The sequence below is a fragment of the Giraffa tippelskirchi genome, chromosome 10 (assembly GCF_054371585.1).
Source record: "Giraffa tippelskirchi isolate mGirTip1 chromosome 10, T2T-mGirTip1v1.2.pri, whole genome shotgun sequence".
NCBI lineage: Eukaryota > Metazoa > Chordata > Mammalia > Artiodactyla > Giraffidae > Giraffa > Giraffa tippelskirchi.
This window is the reverse complement of record NC_137284.1, coordinates 136,750,823-136,771,849: the sequence shown is the minus strand read 5'-3', so window position 1 is coordinate 136,771,849 and position 21,027 is coordinate 136,750,823. Positions and strand designations below refer to the sequence as shown.

The 21,027-nt window shown below is 47.9% G+C and overlaps 1 protein-coding gene across 2 annotated transcripts; it reads right to left on the bottom strand.

Annotated features, from left to right (window-relative positions):
• Positions 1-11: 11 nt before the first annotated feature.
• Positions 12-20,348, bottom strand: TSPAN33 (tetraspanin 33). Of its 2 annotated transcripts, XM_081531280.1 has the most exons (8): positions 19,980-20,348; positions 6,279-6,336; positions 5,482-5,609; positions 5,085-5,159; positions 3,568-3,663; positions 1,798-1,926; positions 1,238-1,399; positions 12-1,038 (listed from the first exon to the last, which is right to left on the bottom strand). In XM_081531280.1, exons 1-8 carry the CDS (start codon positions 20,079-20,081, stop codon positions 937-939), a joined length of 852 nt encoding a protein of 283 aa, XP_081387406.1. In that variant the 5' UTR covers positions 20,082-20,348; the 3' UTR covers positions 12-936. The 2 variants fall into 2 exon arrangements, with proteins under 2 accessions (XP_081387406.1, XP_081387407.1); XM_081531281.1 differs by lacking the exon at positions 5,085-5,159.
• Positions 20,349-21,027: the final 679 nt, after the last annotated feature.

Here is a 21,027-nt window from a genome sequence, read left to right as displayed (position 1 = left end):
GTCCAGCCTAGTCCAGGTCAACAAACTTTTATTGCCATTTCTGGCTCCCCCAGCCCCAGCAAGATCCCTGCTTATACTGAGCTCTGCTGCAGAGGAATGGCGGTGGTGGGCGGGTGTTAACTTCTCTTTCTCTGCACACTGCCAATGTTTAAAAAGAAAATCCACTTACTGGGCAGGGAGGGCCATACAGGGTGGGATTCAAGGGCGCCTATGGCTCAGTCCCACCTCTGCTGGCTGCAGAATATAGACTACGGTTCCAAACATTTTTTAAGGGAAAGGAGAAGAGATGAATTTGGTTGCTGTTGTACCCCTTGCCCTTGCCGCCACGTTTCCATGGAAATGAGGGAGGGGCAGGATGTAGCTCACTCTGACTACCTGGGAGGGTGGCAGGACAGGCAGTTAGTAAACACATCGCCTTCCACTCCTACCCAATACAGACTGCTGTCCCCAGTCAACCCCCAGGCTCATTGCCTGCTCTGCCCCGTCCCTTCTGGAGCTGGTATCATGCCAGCCGGACTCCAGGCAGGGCTCGCTGGCAACAGCAAGAATCTGAGTAAGTTGGTCAAGCTCAGTAGCAGCCCTAGTAGGGCCGTCAGTTGTCATGGCTTGGTGAAAAGCCCAGTGCCCCCACAACCGTGTGCAACTGCTATTGCTCAAGCATCTGTCTCAGACAAAACAAAAATCTAAACCCAAATGATTGAGGTTAGAATACAAAATAACAATGCTGAGAGCTGGGATGAGGAGAGGAGGCACATCCTTCTCAGACTAGAGCCACCTGTGCACCCTGCCTTCTGCTGCCTGGGGTTTGCTTCCTCCCACTGGGCTGTGGCTTGCAGGGCTGGAATCCAATCTCCACTGGGTGCCGGCAGCTGTAACCACTGCTGTCTGTTGATGAGGCTCGCCTGCTGCCCTATAGAGGAGGTGCAGGATGGATCTTCAGTACCATGGGTCTGCCCGGTGCTGCTGATTGTAGAGCTGCAGTTTGATCTGATCTTTGATCTGACTCACGAGGATCATGGACAACAGGATTCCCACCAGCTGGAAAAGGTAAGAAAGAATTGGGTCCTCAGCCATGAGTGATGGCCTTGTTTTCTCTGACTCAGTCTTCCCAGTGCAGTCAGCACCTGCCCTTCAGCAGTGTTAGTGCCTGACGCTCTAGCTGAGTCCCAGGTGCCCTCCCCCAAACTAAAGGAGTCTTTACAGAATTGTGGAACCGCAGTTTTACAGGGTAAGTTACCTGGGGGATGGCCAGGCCCAGTGCCACACCACCAAGTACGAAGAGGTTGCTATGTATCCAATTGACCAGTCTGTCAATACAGCCGTTGGTGTAGATGACTTTACTAGCTTCCAGGTAGTCAAGGGCCTGCATACCTTGGCCACACATGGTGTTGATCACTGCCTGGGGAGAGAGTTCAAAAGCCAAGTGGGAATCCCATTCCTAAAACTTTTTCTTTGGGGCCCTAGCTGATGGGCCTCCCACCCTTCCTAAACTCCTAAATTGTTAGAGAATATATGTGGAGGATGCTAGGTTGGAAGTTGCTAAATGCCGACTTCCCTTCCTCTGGCGATCCGAGTCCAGTTCTCCTTGCTTTAGAGACCTGGGCCTTCTGGGCCGCCAAGTGGGCTATAGAAGTGAAAGATTGACAAAGCCATAAGATTGGAGTGAAGATAAACATGACAGCTGTTCTGCAGAACTGACTGGCTGAGCTAGGGGATGGAGATTCCCGATGGCAGCTGCCCTAATCAGAAAGTAACTCACATCACTGTGGGAGGAAATGAGGCAGGAGGTGTGCTTACCTGGTTGGGGGTAGGCAAGCAACAGGAATAAGGCACAGAACAGCGCTCACGGCTGGGGTTGTCTTCTGAACAGTTGAAGTACATGTTCAGGGACCAGTCCTTGTAGGAAATCCCTCCACAGCAGCTGAACTGCAACAAAGCCCATCACAGGGGTTAAAAATCACCCACCCCTTACACTGAGGTGACACAGGGAATTCTCAAAGCAACCAGAAGTCTATGGCAAGCTTCTACTTATAAGTTCAAGTTGTGTTTAAACACAGCCTTGAAACTTTGAGCTCAAGCTTCTCAGTGACCTGCACCTGAAGAAGTTATCTTTTCTTAATTTCTATTAGTTTATATATTTTGTTGTAACTTCACATATATATACTTTGTTTTACACACTCAACTATTAGCTCCTTGAGGGCAGTTTCTGGTTTTTCACTCTTGCATAGCATTTGTTGTTTAGTTGCTAAGTCGTGTCCGACTCTTTGTGACCCCATGGACTGTAGCCCACCAGGCTCCTCCATCCATGGGAATTTCCAGGCAAGAATACTAGAGTGGGTTGCCTTCTTCAGGGGATCTTCCTGACCCTGGGATCGAACCCACGTCTCCTGCATTGGCAGGCAGATTCTTTACTACTGAGTCACCAGGGAAGCATAGAGCCTGGCAAAAGGATATGTTCCCAAAATACTGGCTGAAATAATTAAAGGATCAGTGCTACAAACATTTGTCTTAATGTAGAGAAAGCACAGGAGGGGACTCTTCAATGTTGTGGGCCCATAATTACACCATGAAAGCAAACAGGATCCAAGTTAAGGGTGTTACACCAAGTGAAGGGGAACTCAGCACTGGTCTCAAAAGCACTTTTGTTTCAAATATAACTTCTGACTCACAGCAGCATTATTCACAAGAGCCAAAATACAGAAGTGACGCAAAGTGTGCACCAAAAGACAAATGGATTAACAAAGTGATATATACATATGATGGAATATTATTTAGCCTTATAAAGGAAGGAAATTTTGGCACAACCCACAACATGGATGAATCCTGAAGACACACTAAGTGAAACAACCCAGTCACAAAAGGACAAACACAGTATTCATTGAGACAGAATTTCATAGAGACAGAAAATAGAATGGTGGCTGCTAGGAGGAGTGGGGAAATGGAAAGTTAGTGTTTAATGGGTATGGAGTTTCAGTTTGGGAAGAAAGTTTTGGAGATGGATAGTGATGACGGCTATACAACAGTGTGAATGTATACTTATTGCTACAGATCTGTACACTTAAAAATGGTAAATTTGATATTATGTATATTTTACCACAATTTAAAAAATCTAACTTTCTAATTGGTGATATTAAAAAATATCTGTCAGTTTCCCCTTATGCTGCTGCTGCTGCTGCTGCTAAGTCGCTTCAGTCGTGTCCGACTCTGTGCGACCACATAGACGGCAGCCCACCAAGCTCCCCGTCCCTGGGATTCTCCAGGCAAGAGTAACCACTTATAATGGTTTCTTTTATATCCTTTCAGATTCCTTTTGTAAATATGAATACATATTCTTTCCTCTTTTATTTTACACAATCGGTAGATTACTATATATACTATTCTGTGCCTGTAAAAGTACTTTTAAAGCTATGTGTGGCTTTTTTGCCAAACCCTTTCCCAGAATCCATTACCTATCAGGTAATGAAAAAGCCCACAGACCTTGAGGGTGAGTTGTCTCTTGGGATGGCATTAACTTTTACCCATAGCTTCCCAGACCACTAGATGACCACCCCCCTCCTCAACCCGTACCTCCTTCTGGCCAAAATCTATGAGGTTCTGAAGGTCCAAGTCATCTCGGTAGTGCACGATGGCATTATTGATAATCTCACTCACTTTGCCCCGCACCTGCCAGAAACATGAGGAGGGAATCAGAACACAGGACCAGCCCCTAACCTGCTCCCCTGCAGAAACAGCAATAGACGGTGCTCATCTTTCTTTAAGTCAGCCTTGAAGTCAGAACCAAGTCCTAGCAGGGAAGAGGGCCAGTTCCGAAGCCCATGCATCCCTGGGCTCCCAGGTACCTGTGGGCAAGAAAAATGCTGATCTACTGTTGCCACGTCTCAGAGCCACATTTCAAGATAAGCCAATATTTATCTATCTCTGAGTACTATTACACAAAATACTTGACTGATGTAAAGCAGTGAAACTAGTTTGTGTGTGTTGAGGCGGTGGATTGTTTTTTAGTAGAAAAGGACTAACTGAGCTAAGACACTGACCTCTAGTGGACATAAGAGAATTGCATCTCCTTCTGTTCAGTTCAGTTGCTCAGTCGTGTCCGACTCTGAGACGCAGAACGCCAGGCCTCCCTTTCGATTACCAACTCCCGGAGTATACCCAAACTCATGTCTATTGAGTCAGTGATGCCATCCAACCATCTCATCCTTTGTCATCCCCTTCTCCTCCTGCCCTCAATCTTTCCCAGCATCAGGGTCTTTTCAAATAAATCAGCTCTTTGCATCAGGTGGCCAAAGTATTGGAGTTTCAGCTTCAACATCAGTCCTTCCAATGAATACCCAGGACTGATTTCCTTTAGCATGGACTGGTTGGATCTCCTTGAAGTCCAAGGGACTCTCAAGAGTCTTCTCCAGCGTTTTTGAGTACAGATCTTTTCTTTGTATCATTTTTAGGATTTTACTAAGTCAGAAGGACTAGGACACTCTGAATGGACTCAGTGGCTCTCAATTTCATAGTTTAAACATGCTCTCTTCCTTTCTGCTTCATTACGTTTCTCAAAATTTCTTATCCATAGTCCTATACTCTGCCCCTGGCCGTCATCTGCCCTTTTGGAAAGAAATTCTGGTTTTTAATGAAAAGGGCTGCCACTGAAAGGCAGACCACTTCCAGATATGGTGAGAGCTGTTCAAAGTCTTGTTTACTTCCCCCTTTTCTTACTTTTGTTTATCCCAATAAGTAATTTTTAAAAGAAATAAAAGGCTCTTCGTGTTGTCTGTGATCCACTTGATAACTGAATTTTACTCAATCGTTTGCCATTAAAGTTTGCAGACTATTTTAACTTTGGGTTCATAGAATTTATTTCCCTGTTGGCCTCTCAGACTGGCACAGGAAAACCCCTTACGATCTTGAAATCCTCTTTAAATATGGTGACTTTAAAGGGCATTCATTCATCCCTAAGGACAATCTTTCAAAGGCTAATGCTCCTCAGGGGAAGGACCACTGTGGTTAATTAGTCAGGCTGAGCACAGGCAGGAACCTTCCTTCCTCCCTCTGGTTCACATCTGAGTAGGCCCCGTGACTCCCAGAGTTACCTTGTCCGAGAAGACGAAGCCCAGGACCCCAGCTGCCAGCTGTAGCAGGAACACGATGGTGAGACAGAGGGAGAACTGTGAGGGAGCAGGTGGGAAGAGGAGGCAGTCTATTACCGCGCTGGGCAGGAGTTTCCCAGGGCCACAGGGAGGACTCAGGGGCCACAGGCCACTTCTCCCAGACACCTCCCCACCCCCACAGTAAAGGCAGCTGTCTCTGGGACGCTGTTCTGGGGATGGTTGCCCTGGCTGGGTTACCTGAGCTGAGCTCTACAGGGAGGAGTAGACAGCACGGACCTTGGAGGCAGCAAGGGACAAAAGAAACTGAAAGGTTTCAGGAAGGAGAAGCACAGGGAGGGAGGGCCCGGGCCTTCCTAGGGGGTCGCCCCTGACCACTCACCGTCTGCAGGAGGCAGATGTTCTCGCGGAGAGATCCGATGCAGCCGCAGAAGGTGAGCAGGAACATGAGGATGCCCACCACGATCAGCAGGATGGCCGGGTCCACGGCCAGGCAGGCCAGCGCTGCCTCTGGGGGGTGAGCAGCTCAGTATGAGCTGGTGCCCACTGAGCGGGGTACCAGGGGTGGGGTGGGGTGTCCCCAGAACTATCCCCCTCCCCTGGTGGGGGACTCTCCAGTGTGGCTAGGTAAAGGTTACAGGGAGCAGTACTGCCCTCCCACGGGGAGAACACTAAGGGCCCAGAACGGTCTGTGGCCTTTAATTTGAGGAACTAACAAAGTAAGAGCCTTTATTCCCAGGCTTGAGAGAGGAGGAACCACTTTCGCTCCAGAAAAGAATTAGAATGGCATTAGGCTCGCTGGCTTTTGCAGATTCCGTTTCCTGGAGACTTCGTGTAGAGGAATAGGAATGGAGGTTGAGTTTCTCCAGAACAGAACGAAGGGAGGGCTGAAGCCTCTGGTTAGTCTTTGCACCCAGAAGCCTACCTTCTTCCCTAGATATGCCCTAAGCCTAAAATGCAGGTGGATCTCAGAAGATTTGAGGGAGCTTGGGGAAATCCAGGTGAACTGGCTCGGGTGGCCAGGCGGAGTAAGCCGCCAGGATTTGGCTAGAGGGTGGCTGCCCCCCGTAGCTCTATAGCTTCTGTGAGGAGGAGGGCTGAAGGGCCAGGGCTGAAAGAGGCAGAGGAGAAAGGGGGCAGGCAAGAGTCATGGGGAGATGGACAGGAACTGTAGCTCACCTGCGTGCTTCATTAGCCGAGCGTAGACGCCCACAGCCACCATCACCATGGAAATCACCTGTGGAGACAGGGAAGGAGCCACACTGAGGTTTTGGAAACCGGGGAGCCCTGAGAGCCACGAGTAACCTTGGAGGAGAGGAGGAGGATGACGACGCTTCCTGGACCAGAAATGAGCATCTTTTTCCTCCCCAGTGATACTGTTGATAGAATCTGGCATGCCATTACCTCCATGAAAAGCCTGTATCAGGATGATCACATTTAATTCTCACAACACAGTTATCTGGTGAGGCAGCTATTCTCCCCATCTTAACAGATGAGGAAGTTAAGGCAATGCAAGGTTAAATACAAAACAGCAGTTAGGAACATGGGCTTCAGAGTGAGGTGAATCTGAGCCCATGCTGAACAACTCTCTGAACTTCAGTTTCTGTATCTGGGAATTTACTTGTTTTTTGTTGTCGTTGTTCTTTTTGGCTGTGTTGGGTCTTTGTCGCTGTGTGGGCTTTTCTCTAGTTGCAGCGAGCAGAGGCTACTCTGTTGTGGTGTGTGGGCTTCTCACTGCAGTGGCTTTTCTGTTGCAGAGCACAGGCTCTAGGCGCACAGGCTCAGTAGTTGCAGCTCTCAGGCTCTAGAGCGAGGGCTAAGTAGTTGTGGCACACAGGCTTAGTTGCCCTGAAGCATGTGGACTCTTCCTGGACCGGGATCAAACCCATGTTCTCTGCATTGGCAGGTGGATTCTTAACAACTAGACCATCAAGGAAGTCCCTGAAGATGGGAATTTAAAACAACTATATCTAATCAGATTACTGTGAAGATGAAATAAAAGAATGTATGGAAAGCATTTAACAAAATGCCTAGTAATAAATATTATCTATCAGTACTAATTGGGGCTTCCCAGGTGGCTCAGTGGTAAAGAATCTGCCTGCCAAGCAGGAAATGTGAGGGTTTGATCCTTGTGCTGGGAAGATCCCTTGGAGAAGGAAATGGCAACCCACTCCAGTATTCTTGCCTAGGAAATTCCATGGACAGAGGAGCCTGGTGGGCTGCAGTCCATGTGGTCACAAAAGAGTCAGACATGACTTAGCGACTAACAACAAATCATTACTAATGGTTAACTTGCCCAGGGTCACATAGAAACTGTGAAGTTCTGAATTTGAAATCCAGCTACTTCAAAGGGAAGGTCTTCAGGCTGAAGCAGGCCTGAGTAGATGCTCCCAGGTCTCTAACCCTCTTGGAGGTCAACGTGGTGTCAAATGTAAGAATGAAAGTGCAAACCAGAATGAAAGAATGCTTGCACATGAATGTGTTGGTGTAAAATAGCAGAACTACCTTACAAAGGAAACTTTATACAGTCTGATTCCAGGGTGCGGAAATAGAGAATTTAGACCTTTCAAGCTTCTCTTTGAGAAAACAAACCCATCAAAGGCCACCAGGGCTCCCTAAAGGGGCCTGTGCCCTCTGTGCCCTCACCGCAGGCCTCCAGGAGTGCAGGATGACCCTGTGTGCACACCCTTCCTTTTTGCCCAGTTCCCAGGCTGGTGCTAAGTAGCAGCTGGCTATCACCATGGCAATAGCTGGGGCAACGCTCTGGCTGGAGGGAGTTCTCAGCAGGAACTTGACCAGTTCAGTGGGGAAGGACAGGGCTGGCTGGACTCCACTGTCCTGAAAGACAGAGACCAGCTGGGAAGAAACATCTTGGGGCTTTGGTGGGAGAAGGGAATTGAGCCCCTACAGCAGGTCAACAGGTCAGACTAGTCCCTCGGTAAAGAGATATTTTCTTTGGCGAACTCTACCAGCTGGTGCATTCAGCAGGAAATGGGAAAACCTTGTCTAAAACCATGTCTTTTAGGAGACCCTTCTCCTTGGCCCCCAGTCGTTTGACATTCCCTCTGCCTTGGGGCCCCATGCGTATGTGCTGGCCCTCACACTCTGTCCAGGAGCGAGGGAGCTGCTTGCAGAGAGCTGTGGGAGGGGCTGGAGGTGCCAGCTGGCTTCTTGTCCCACAGCACAGCCAGGCTCAGGGAGCAAGGGGCAGTGGGTGGGAGGTGAAGAAAACCCACAGCAGAGATCCCGGTCATCCCACCAGCCTAGAGACACAAGCCCTTTGCCAGAGCAATCGGGCATCTCTGTCTGCCCTTTAAAACTCACCACAGCCAATTCTGGTTCTGAATATCACTTTACTGATTCATTTAAAAATATGTATCTGCTCTTTATTTCCGGAGAAGGCAATGGCAACCCACTCCAGTACCCTTGCCTGGAGAATCCCACAGACAGAGGAGCCTGGTAGGCTGCAGTCCATGGGGTCGTGAAGAGTTGGAAACGACTGAGCGACTTCACTTTCACTTTTCACTCTCATGAACTGGAGAAGGAAATGGCAACCTACTCCAGTATTCTTGCCTGGAAAATCCCAGGGACGGAGGAGCCTGGTGGGCTGCCGTCTATGGGGTCGCACAGTGTCGGACATGACGGACGCGCCTTAACAGCAGCTCTTTATTTCTGTTGCTCCCAGGATCCTCACTGTTTTTTCACGTTAAATTTTCACTGGGGTGTATAACTTTTCACAAAGACGGTCTCTGATTAAATCCCCACACAGCTAGCTAAAACAAGAAAGGGAAAGTAAAGAGACGCCACGTGTCCCAGGGTAACTTCATTCCGTGGGTGGGCTTGTAATTATAGCAGCTGCTCTGTCTCTATCTGCGGTAGGTAGAACAGTGTCCCCTAGAAAGATGTCCTGTCCTAATGCCCAAAATCTGTGAAAATGTTACCTTACATGCCTGGCGGGGCTGTGCAAATGTGATTCACTTAAAGACCTTACAATGGGGAGATTATCCCAGCTGGCCTAATATAATCACAAGGGACCTTATAAGAAGGAGGCAAGAGGGTCAGAGTAGAGGAGACGTGTGTATGAGAATGGAAGCAGGGGCTGAAGTGTGTGCCGTAAGCCAAGGACCGTGAACAGCCTCTAAAAGCTGGAGAAGGCAAGGAACTAGATTCTTCCTTAAAGCCTCCAGAGGGAATCATGCCTGCTGACATCTTAATTTCAGCTCAGTGAGACCTGTTTTGGACTTCTGACCTCCAGAACTATAAGAAAACTAATTTGTGTTACATTAAACCATTCAGTTTGTAGCAATTTGTTAACAGCAGTAATAGGAAACAAATACAGTCTCCAAATCCAGTTCATCAGCTGTTATGTAGGAGACACTCTGAGGACTGCAAAGATGAGCAAGATGTGGTCCCTGCCCTTAAGGAGACATATCTGCTATGTGGGAGGGGGCAAGAGCATCGATAGCCTAAGGCAGTGCTTCTTGATGTTGGCTGCCATCAGAATTGGGGGGGGGAGAACTTCAAAACTCCTGATGCGTAGGCTACACCCCAAACCAAGTATGTCAGAATCTCTGGCATTGGAACCCAGATCACAGTGTTCCTGAATGCATTCCAAGTGATTCCAACATGCAGCCAAGTTCAAGAACCACCAGCCTCAAGCACACTCGGCCAGGGATCTAGAGCAGCAGGTGCTGGTTATGTGAAAAAGAAAGTTAAGACATTAATATGATCATGAATATTTAATAAGATCATTAATGATCCTGCTTACTTGGAAGCTCACTAGCTATCTCTGAAATTCTGCATTTCTGTCATTGATCTGCCTCTTTATCCTGGAGTCACAGCTTCTCTTTCACACTTCTATTCCTGACCACGTCTCCCACCCTGAATTCCTCAGAGCTGCTGCCATTCCAAAGTGAGTACTGCTGTTATTAGCTTAGCATTTGAGAGCTGAATAGAAACTTAGGAATGAGCCCGGCCACTTTTTTTTTTTTTTTAAATAGATGAGACCAAAAGAGCAAAGTGATATTTGACCAGGTGCACATGGGTGCAGTGGCAACACCTGGACTAAACCTCGTTTCCAATCTCAGTTGGGTACTGTCTACACCATATCAGTCTTTGCTACAAAATCCTTGTGATACCCCACAATATCACCAGTGACCTCCTTTCATGATGAGAACGGAGATAAAGACACTTCTTTTCCTAGAATAGCTTTTCATATTCTGGCTAGAATGAAGCCTCGCTAGAAACTTTCAAACGCTAGACACAGTTTTTAAAATAGCTGAGTCCAGCCAAAGGCATGTTCCTGAAGAGTTGTCCATCAAATTATATAAAATAATGTGCCCGCACCAGTACCTTTATCCTTATGTAAGGTAAGTAATCACCTTACAATGAAAATAGCCATCCACTGGGCTCCTTGGAGAAATGGATGATCCTAGGACTGCTGCTGCTGCTGCTGCTAAGTCGCTTCAGTCGTGTCCGACTCTGTGCGACCCCATAGACGGCAGCCCACCAGGCTCCGCCATCCCTGGGATTTTCCAGGCAAGAATACTGGAGTGGGTTGCCATTTCCTTCTCCAGTGCATGAACAGGAAAAGTGAAAGTGAAGTCGCTCAGTCATGTCTGACTCTTAGCGACCCCATGGACTACAGCCTACCAGGCTCCTCCGTCCATGGGATTTTCCAGGCAAGAGTACTGGAGTGGGGTGCCATTGCCGTCTCCGGATCCTAGGACTAGGGCAGGAAATAGATAAGTCTGGAGCATCTTGTGGTGCCAGAAGGCAAGGAAACGCTCAAAAATAAAAAACAAAACCCCACATTGGTGTGGCCGTGCCAAAGAGATATCAAAATAAAAGAGTATGGAATTGTTGCCCCAAATATAAAATAAATATCCGTGAGTCCATACTGATATAAATGACTTAATAAATGGGAGAGAAAAGACAAATCTCTCACACAGAATTCCAAATATTTTATGGAGGTACTGCAGCATCTGGAGAAGGGCATGGCAACCCATTCCAGTATCCTTGCCTGGGAAATCCCATGGACAGAGGAGCCTGGAGGGCTACAGTCAATGGGGTCACACAGAGTTGGATATGACTGAGCGAATATCACTCACTGCAGTGTCAGGGAGGTGGAACACAATTCCCCACTTCCAAGCGTGGGATGCACACAGTAACTTCTTTCCAAAGAGAACAGACTGGAAAAGGGTGGGGAAAAGACTAACTTTACAATGAAGAAGCCTGACTCCCTCAGCCAAGTGATCGAGGTCAACATCAGCAGAGGTCATTGATATATGAGATTATGTGAAATGGCACTTCCCTTCCATGGTCTTCCTTCCCCAAACCCATAACCCCAGTATAATTATAAGAAAACATCAGACAAGTTCCAATAGAGGGACAAGATGATCAGTGCTCCTCCAAACTGTCAAAGGCTTCAAAAACAAGGAAATTCTGAGACACTGCCACAGCCAACAAAAACCTAAGGAGACATGACAACTAAATGAAATTTGGTATCCTGGATGGGATCCTAGAACACAAAAAGGGCATTAAGTAAAAACTAAGGGAAGCTGAATAAAGCATGGACTTTAATGTAACAAATGTATCGGGTTGGCTGAAAAGTTCATTCCAGATTTTTCCTGTGCGTGCTCAGTTGCTCAGTTGTGTCTGACTCTTTGCAACCGACCCATGGACTGTAGCTGACCAGGCTCCTCTGTCCGTGGAATTTACTAGGCAAGAACACTGGAATGGGTTGTCATTTCCTACTCTGGGAGATCTTCCTGACCCAGGGATCGAATCTGTGTCTCTTGAGTCTCCTATGTTGGCAGGCAGATTCTTTACCACTGTGCCACCTGGGAAGCAGCATCATACTCATGTAAGATGTTAATAAACAAGAGACACTGGGTGTGGGGTATATGAGAACTCTCCGTACCATCTTCTCAAAGTTCCTGTAAAACTAACACTGTTCTAAAAAATGAAATCTATTTTAAAAAAAGTCACCCTCAATTTGTTAGTCGTGTAAATACACACTTTGTAATATCATATTTTCTTAAACTTGGATTCACTTGTTTACAGTTTTACAACCTTTAATCAGGGTGTTTTCTCTTTACACCAAAAAATGGCAGTAGAACTTAAAAATGTTCAGATGACAGGACACTGAGAAGCTACAGTGCTCTCTTGGTATACCATATGCAATCTTGACATATTAGATTCTTTTTGAAGCTTTAATATGGTACTACTACTATCTAATTTATATTCATATTTAACTTTGCCCAACTATCCCAATAATGTCCTTTATAACTGCTTTCCCCCCCTTTTTTCCTGATTCAGCTTCCAGTCAAGGATCATGCATTTAGTGATCCATGGATCAAGTCTCCTTTAGCTTGGAACAGTTTCACTGCTTTTTTTCTTTTCTTTGTATTTGGTTTCTCAAGACACTGACTTTTAAAAAATTGTGGTAAAGTACATATACCACAAAATTAACCATTTTAAAGAGTGCAGTTCAGTGGCCATAAATACATGCACATTGCTGGGCAACCACCACCATTATCAGGCTCCAGGACATTTTCTTCACCCCAAATACAACTCCCGCACCCATTAAATGGTCACTCCCCACTCCCTCCACTCCTCCAACCCTTGGCAACCACAGATCTGCTTTCTGTCTCTATGGTTTTGCCTATTCTGCACATTTTCTATAAATGGAATCATATAATATGTGGCTCTTGGTGTCTATCTTCTAATGTTTCCAAGGTTCAACAGTGTTGTAGCATGTATCAGGACTTCATTACCTTTTAAGGCCTAGTAATATCCCACTGTATGGATAGAACCCAGTTGGTTTTTCCATTCATCTGCTGATGGACATGTGGGTTGTTTCCACCTTTTGGCTACTGTGAATAGTGTTGCCATGAATATCCATGTACAAGTTTTTGTTTGAGTACCTCCTGTTTGCTGTTCTCTTGGGTATCGACCCTGGAGTGGAACTGCCAGGTCGTAGGGTAATTCTATGTTTAATTTTTTGAGGTGCTACCAAGCTTTTTCCACAGTAGCTGCACCATTTCACATTCCTACCAGCAATGTACAGGATTCCAATTTCTCCACATCATTGCCAATACATGTTCTGATAGTTTTCCTTTTGATACTGACTTTTTTTTTTGGTAAGTCCAGGCCAGTGGTTTGGCTTAACGTCCCTCAGTTTGGATGTTGGATTGTTTCTTCCCAATCTGATCCAGATGATGTATTTTTGACAGGAGTATTAACACAGATAATGTGTCCTTCTCAGTGTGTCACGAGAGGAAACATGACATACTAATTTCTATCCTAGAAATAAGGAACAATTTTACTAACAGATGATTTGATTGTTAGCCACATGTCTCAGCATCTCATAAAATAGTATGGCAATATTCTTAATAGTTTCCTAGTTTTCCAGAAGGCTTGCTGCTAACGTGTCCTTTTCCCCGTGCCCTTGATGGCAGATAAGCAGTCTTGGAGAGAAGATGGAAGATAACAGAAAACAGAAAAGTCACTCCGTTATTTGACCTTTTTTTTCCCCTGTATATCAGGAAAAGACAGTCATGAACTGATGTTTGTGAGGAAAACCCTTATTCCAGCCCCTAGCACACTAATTCACAGCCATCAGCACCAAGTGGGAAGGGCCCCCAGGTAAGATCCTGGACAAGAGATCTACTGGCTCAAATGTCCATAATTACAGGCAGATTAGCTCGAGTCCATTTCCATTGGATTAAAACCAATGCAATGTGAAAAGTTCTGAGGAGTGGACCTGGGGAAGGTCCTTGGACAACAGTGGAGTCTGTTCCTATGATATATGGGAAACGTCTCTGTAAACTATAAAATATAACGACACCATTAATCATCATCACCTTCTGGCTAACAGCAGGAATGTGAGCAGGGGCGTTTGAGGTTGAAGGAAGTCAGGTTCAAGGTTGGCCCTGGCCTAGACTGAGTCCCCACACACCTGTCACTTGTCAGGAGGAGCACTTATCCTAGCTCTCCAAGTCCTTCCCCAACAGGTGACCTTGACAAGCCAATTCTAACAACGATGGTAACAGTTACCTTTTTTTGAGGGCTAAAGGGCCACGCACTGGACTAACCACTGTATACACACCATGACCACAAGCCCAAGAGGGTGTTAGCATCTCCACTTTATAGAACTGATGTTGGGAGAATTCACTAAGTTAGTGAGTGGCTAAAGTGGGACTGGAAGGTATGTCCATATGGCTCCAGAGCCTCATGACCTCAGTCACATGGCTGCCTCCCTCTCTGCCTCACAGCAGCTCCAGGGCGTGTGTGTTCACTTCAGGGCCTCGTGTGAGGTGGGAAGGAGCTGCCTGCAGTTGTCTTGGGTGAGCAGCTGGTAATCTCCGAACGGCAGGGCTCAAGTGGGGGAAGTAAAATAGCATCAGGAGGGCCCTGCAAGACCCAGAGGGAAGTCCCGGGAACCGCCCCTGAAAGGGGCCAATGGGGCATCACCACTAGGGCCCACCAGCCCCTGAGAGGAAGCCTGGCCTGTCCACCTTCCACGTTCTAAAGTCCAATCTAGGGGCTTCCCTGGTGGTCCAGTGGTTAAGACTTTGCCTTTCAATGCAAGGGACATGGGTTCAATTCCTGGTCAGGGAGCTAAGATCCCACATGTCTCATGGCCAAAAAACCAAAACATAAAACAGAAATCATAATGTAACAAATTCAGTAAAGACTGTTATTAGTAAAAAATGGTCCACATAAAATCTTGGAAAAAATTTTAAAAATTAAAATAAAAAGCCTAGTCTGCATGAACTGGGTGGATCTGTCTCACCTTTTCTTTGGAATGAATCTTTCCCCTTCTTTTCTTGATGGTGGCAGTGGGAGACAGCTGGGAGTAGAGTGATTCCCTGTGTGGGGCTCAAACCACTGTCCCCTCCACCCCCTGCCAGAAGGATGTTGGGAGGCAGGGGTCTGCACCTCCCACTTCTCAGTCCTTTCTGTCCTTATTTCTGGATGAAGTCAAAAAAATCACAGCCTGTGAGCCCTAGAGCAGAGCCCCCTCTCTCACTACCTGGGATCTGCACACACCAGTCCTTCAGCAGCCATCCTGGCACCACTGTTCTGGGATTTCTAAGGTGGCAACTCTTCATGTGGGACTGACTGTTGGCTCTCTCCCGCTGGATAGGATGGAATTGTCCAGCTGGAGTGGAGTCCCTAGGGCTCTTTCCTCGGCTAGAGTGGAGTCCACAGAGCTCTTTCCTCTCCAACGTCTGGGCCAACCCTTTAGCTCCTTTTAGGCCATGGCTGGTTTTGGTTCTCCAAGGTTATAAATGAGGAAGGGAAGTTCACAAGGGCTCATAGTGGTATAAACATTCAGACTCACAGCCTGGAGTCGCCAGCCTGACACATAGCTTGCTATCACAACTCTAAGTGATGCTTCTCTTTTATCCTTTTTAAAGGCTGCTTGAAGTCTATGATTTTCTACTTGGTACAAGGCAAACAGAGCTATTTAGGGAGTTAAGAAGGCATGTGTGTGACCTGACAACAAAGAGTGTGGTTCAGTCTTCATTCTTGGTGGTGGTGATGTTGTTTTATAAAAATAATGTGATAATTTGTTTATTGCAGCCTGCCTAGTCTATAGGGAAAGGAGGAAAAAAATGGGGGAGGAAATGGGCTTTGTCTCCTAACATGTTTAGGTAGTTGTGTGTGTGTATGTGTGTGTGCCCGCGCTTGCATGGTGGTGAAGGTGGGGTGGGGTGGGCAGGAAGGGACCCTGCCACTCAGGAGGGGCCTTTGCCAGGCTCAATGCCTGATCATTTCCTCGTGGCTTCTGAGCCAGACTACAACAGATAGTGCTGCAGGTGGTTTGGGGGCATTCTGAATCCCCTGGGGATTCCAATACAGTGGAAGTAGGAGGGAAAGTGAATTTCTTGAAGGAGATACCTCATCAGAACCCTGGATCAGCCCAGGGAAGACCTGGATGGGTCCGTGTGTGCTGTGGGCAGTAATCAGGCATGGCCCTGAGGGAGATGATGGAGGGCATGGCTGCCATTTTTTCTGACCTGGCTTGAGGGAAGGGTGCCAGGCCCACTGCAGAACAGAACACAGGATGCAACCCCAGTTAAGAATTAAGAATGCTTGAAGACTTAAGGTTGTGCTGCATCCTGACAGACTAGTGTGCATAAGAGAGGGAGGAAGGGCATCCTGACTTCACTCCGTAGGCTCTGACCCCTCATTCACCACTCAATAAACATTCAATAAGTACCCACTCTGCCAAACACAGCTGGGCGCTGAGAATCCAGAAGTAAATAAGGCAGTCTCTACCCTCAGGAGCCTAGAGGGGGAGACATAAAGAAACACATAAATGTGGCACAGGTTAAAAAAAAAGATCTGACGATCAAAACGTGCACAAGGTACCAGGGGAGTCCTGAGGCATCGCCACTAAGGAAGGCTCCGCTGAGGCACGGGGGCAGGAGAGCTGAGCTTCTAGGCTTTGCCTGACTCAAAAGTCACCCCAACTGCTGCCCTGGATGGGAAAAGGATCAGCAAGGAGGGAGATGGTTGCTGCGGGCAGCACTGAAAATGCTCCTGCCAACGAATGCCCAAGCTGACAAAGTGTGGTGTATCAGCCCACTGTCTTCCCTTTGCACAAACAGACAGAAGGTTGTGTTCAGTCATGTCCAACTCTTAGTGATCCCATGGACTGTAGCCCACCAGGCTCCTCTATCCATGGGATTCTCCAGGCAAGAGTACTGGAGTGGGTTGCCATTTCCTTCTCCAGGGGATCTTCCTGACCCAGGGATCAAACCCGGGTCTCCCATGTTGCAGGCGGTCTCCTGCGCTGCAGGCAGATTCTTTATCAACTGAGCCACTAGGGAAGCCTTCATTCCCTCTGCATAGAGCTAACACAAGGAGGTAAGGAAAGTCAGCTACTTCTTAACTGAAAGACTAAACTATAACTTCTGTGATCCTGGGGCAATTCTCCAAGCCATGGAATTCTAACAATCAGTAACCCAGGCACACAATTCTGGGAAGAAAACCAGAACTCCTAGGCAAAAGAGGAATTGAGATTTGAAACATGAACAGAAGGAACAGGTCCTGGTCCCATAGGAGCCAGGAGCTTTCTGAGTCAGACTCCAAATTCCCCAAGGGTCAGGGCTCCTAGAGAAGTAGCACAGATAACCACTGACACCACGGTCAACACTATCACCACCGCATATGAGCCCAGATGATGCCTTCCCAATGTGACCCAGGCACAGATGCAAACACCACCCATCCACACCTCCCAGGCACCTGGCCAGAACATGCGCTCTGCCTGGAAAAGGAGTTGGCTGACAATCCCAACCATGGGTGCCTCCTGAGTAGGAAAGGGGAATTTGATTAGGATGGTGGAGAAACCTAAAAAAAAAAAAAAAAAAATCACCATAATCAGTCCCTAAAGGGGGATGGGAAGAAAAATGACCCCTGATCTGGGAAAACCAGCTTTTCATCTCCAGCTGACCATAAGTGGGATTAACTCTATGAGTCCAGACCTAGGGGAGAAGTGGCACTCAGTAACGCCAAAAAAATACTGTTCCCTGGGAAAGTCGATGTCCCAAGGGTCCCAGGACACAAGAAAGATGCATCCTTAGAGCTAGCCCTAGGTCTTGAAGAAAGAAAACAGTCCCCAGAGTGACACATTCCTCTTTAAATAGTTCACAGAGGCAGAAAAAAATTTTCTCCTTTAGAGGAGAAAGCTTAAGGACAGAGACACACATATATTGGCTTGGGGTCACACAGTAAGTTGGTGCCAGAAAGAAATTGGGTCTCTTGTCCTTCAGTGTGCTATTTCTAGTGCCTCTGACTTTTTATGAGTCTCAAGTAGGGCCAAGAAGGGGCACTTCTCTAATTTGGGATGGTGCCAGCTTGGTTAGCCAGGTCTTCTGACCTTTAATGAAGCATTGGAACCAAGAAAAATGGGTCTATGGAGCCAAACTCTCTCCCTTGCTGTGACCTCCCAAAGTCACTTATCTGGTAAAAGGGGTAGAGTGGGGGAAGTCCAGGAAAATGACCGTGAAGGCAACTGTAACAGATGCATCCAGCTGTTGTTGCTAGGGTGCACAGATAAGGGTGAAGCGCCAAAGGCTTCAACGGAGTTGCACGCAAAGTCATGATTGACAGAGGAAGTTAGATCAAGGACATGAGGTCCCTGGGATGCTAGTGCTGGCTCTAAAGATGGCATGTCATTGGCCTAACACACTCAGTAGGCATGTAAGAGGGTTCTCTGGAATTTGCCCTTAGGTGTGGGGCTTCCCCTTAGGACATCCCCCAGCCTGACAGAGTGGTGGTGAGATTTTCTTCCCTGGCCACCAGCTGAAACTGGCGTTGACTAGTTAACTACTAATACTGCTAACACCCCAGCGACAGCAGCAACCAAGGACTTCCCCTGTGGTTCAGTAGAGAAATCACCAGGTCAAGCCCACTAACCCCCTTTTGGACATAGGACAAAAGAACACCTCTATGGTTTGGCTTTCTTATATATAAAATGCAAAGTTCTAGACAAGATGTCTTCTAGTTTTTTTTTTTTCCAGTTGCCGAACTGAGAATTTGTTAGGAGTTCAAACTTCATTTTTCCCAGTACAATGGCTGAGAGTGAGCTGTCATCACCACCCTCTGGGATTTCTCTCATTTTTCCCAACATGCTAGCACTTATGTACTTTGTGTCTGTTCACATCATGGCCCCCATGAAACCTTTCCAGCAACTGGCTTAGCTGCCTAGTCTGCTCCTTCTCCTAGGAAACGTAGACTCCTCCCTCCTGCAAGTCTGAACTTTAGGTCTCAAGCAGAGGTGGGCAAGTATAATGGACTCCCAGAGCAGCAGCAGCTCTGGTGTCGTTGGTGCTGGAAGAGAAACTGGGGAATGGGGGGGGGGGATGGATCTCCCTATGTTCTCAAACCCAGAGAGGCTCAGGGACTCTGGAGACATGAAACAGGATTGAGCTAGCACTAGCATTTCATGATCTCGCCCAGCTGCATTCTCAGCTCCAGCAGAAAATTTCCAGCATCCTTGATCATGCTGGGTTTGATTTTTATGGAGGAGGAGACTGAGGCCCACAGAGGTGAACATATTGCCCAGGTTACTCAAGTCAACAGTTGAAGGCAGACTGGGGGTGGGAATCGAGGCAGCACCAGTCCGACATTTTCTACTTTTTCAGCTCCAATCAGAGGATTCTGAAAAGACCCCTGGACTTCCCCCCTGTCCAACATGGGGTCTATTTAAAGAAGCGAAAGAATATCAAACTCCAGGGGATGGACCCTGGTCCTGAGAAAGGTGGGCAAAGTTTGGGAGAGTTCTGAGAAAAATATCCACACCCGGAGGCCATTCCTGTCCTTTCTCAGCCTTTGGAGGGAGGGAGGGAGGGAGGGCGGCAGAGGCCTGCAAAAGGAAGAGATGAAAGCCCCTGAACCCATTCTCTCTGAGGGAAGGGAGAGGAAAGGTCTGGGTTTCCCCCCTTCCTCTTTTTTCTTTGCCAGCAGGGCCTCCCAGCCCCCAGGCCTGAAAAATCCCCCAATCGTGAATGTATTAAGGGTCTACCTTGGGCCAACAGGAAAACCCGCTCCTTTCGCTCAAACCCACCTTTTTGGCCTGACACAGACCCTCATCCGAAGCCGAGAGAATACCCATAAAGCTTTACCGAATCCCTTGCATTCCCTCCACCCCAACACCCTCTGCAGTGAAGGCGCCACTGGGGTGTTCCTACCTAGGATAAATTACCCCAAAGTGTGATTTTCCCAGAAAACTAGACAGTGCAGCTCACCACGTTCGCCTTGAACCAGGCATCCGGGAACGACCCCTCCTCAGCGCTGGCAGCCCGCTCAACACTCCAGGGAGTGCCCTGCAGCCCAGGTGCCCCAATAACCCTCAAGACTCACCCAGAAGAGCATGTTGAAGAAGAAGAGCAGGTATTTCACCAGCGGGCTGACGAAGGAGAAGTCCTCTCCATAGGCGGCCGGCGCCCCGGGTCTCCGGGCCATGGTCCAGCCGCCGCTGCCCCCGGGGGCCTATCTCCCCACGGCGGCCGGCCCACCTGCGCGCTCCGCGCCGGGAGGCATGAGCTGCACCACCGCCGGAGCCTAAGCGGCGGGGGAACTGCGCCGCGGCGGGAGGTGCCCGCGCCGTGCGTCCGGGAGAAGCGCGGGCAGGGAACGGCGCCGCCACTGGAGCCGCCGGGAGTCGCGGGAGCTGCCGGTGGCAGCGTGAGCGGCGGAGACTCCGCTGCGGCCGGAGGACCAGCCTGGCCCGCCGGGCTCCCAGGAAACCGGGCCCGCCCTCGACCGCCCATTGGCTCGTCTGCCGAAGCCTGACTTCTCATTGGTCGATCTCTGATGTCACTAAGTATCCAACCATCCCTCTTTTCCGAGAGGCGGGGGAGACACCTGTTCAGTGAGGGACAACTTGTTATAAGGGTCAGCCGTTCAGCCTCCTCCTCCGAGAAGGAAAGCATCCAGGCTCCAGCTACTCAAGGGAAAAAAGGATGAGAAGGAATGCACACTGCCGCCACACACCCACGTCCTCTACCCGGTTGCTGTGCACATATGCAAACACACATACATTAAAATCAACAAGTACATACACCGTATGTTAAGCAATGCGTTGAAAGCTGTGGGAATACAAGAGAGTAGAAGAAATCCACCCTCCACCCCCCGGGGGGGGGGCGGATGACAATAAAATCAGAGAGACAAAACTAACCCACACATGACAATTAAGAGTATTAAGAGGAGCTGCTATCCTGTTTAATAACTATATATTTTAATGTTTATTTCAAAAAACACTATAATCCAATAGCGGAAATTTGGAAACATCACCAACAATCTTGCCATCCTAATTCATTACTCTTTCAATTCCCATCTCACTATTTCAGTCTAGGTCTACAAGCAGACAGCATTTTTAACACACTGATCTGACACACATAAGTCAAAT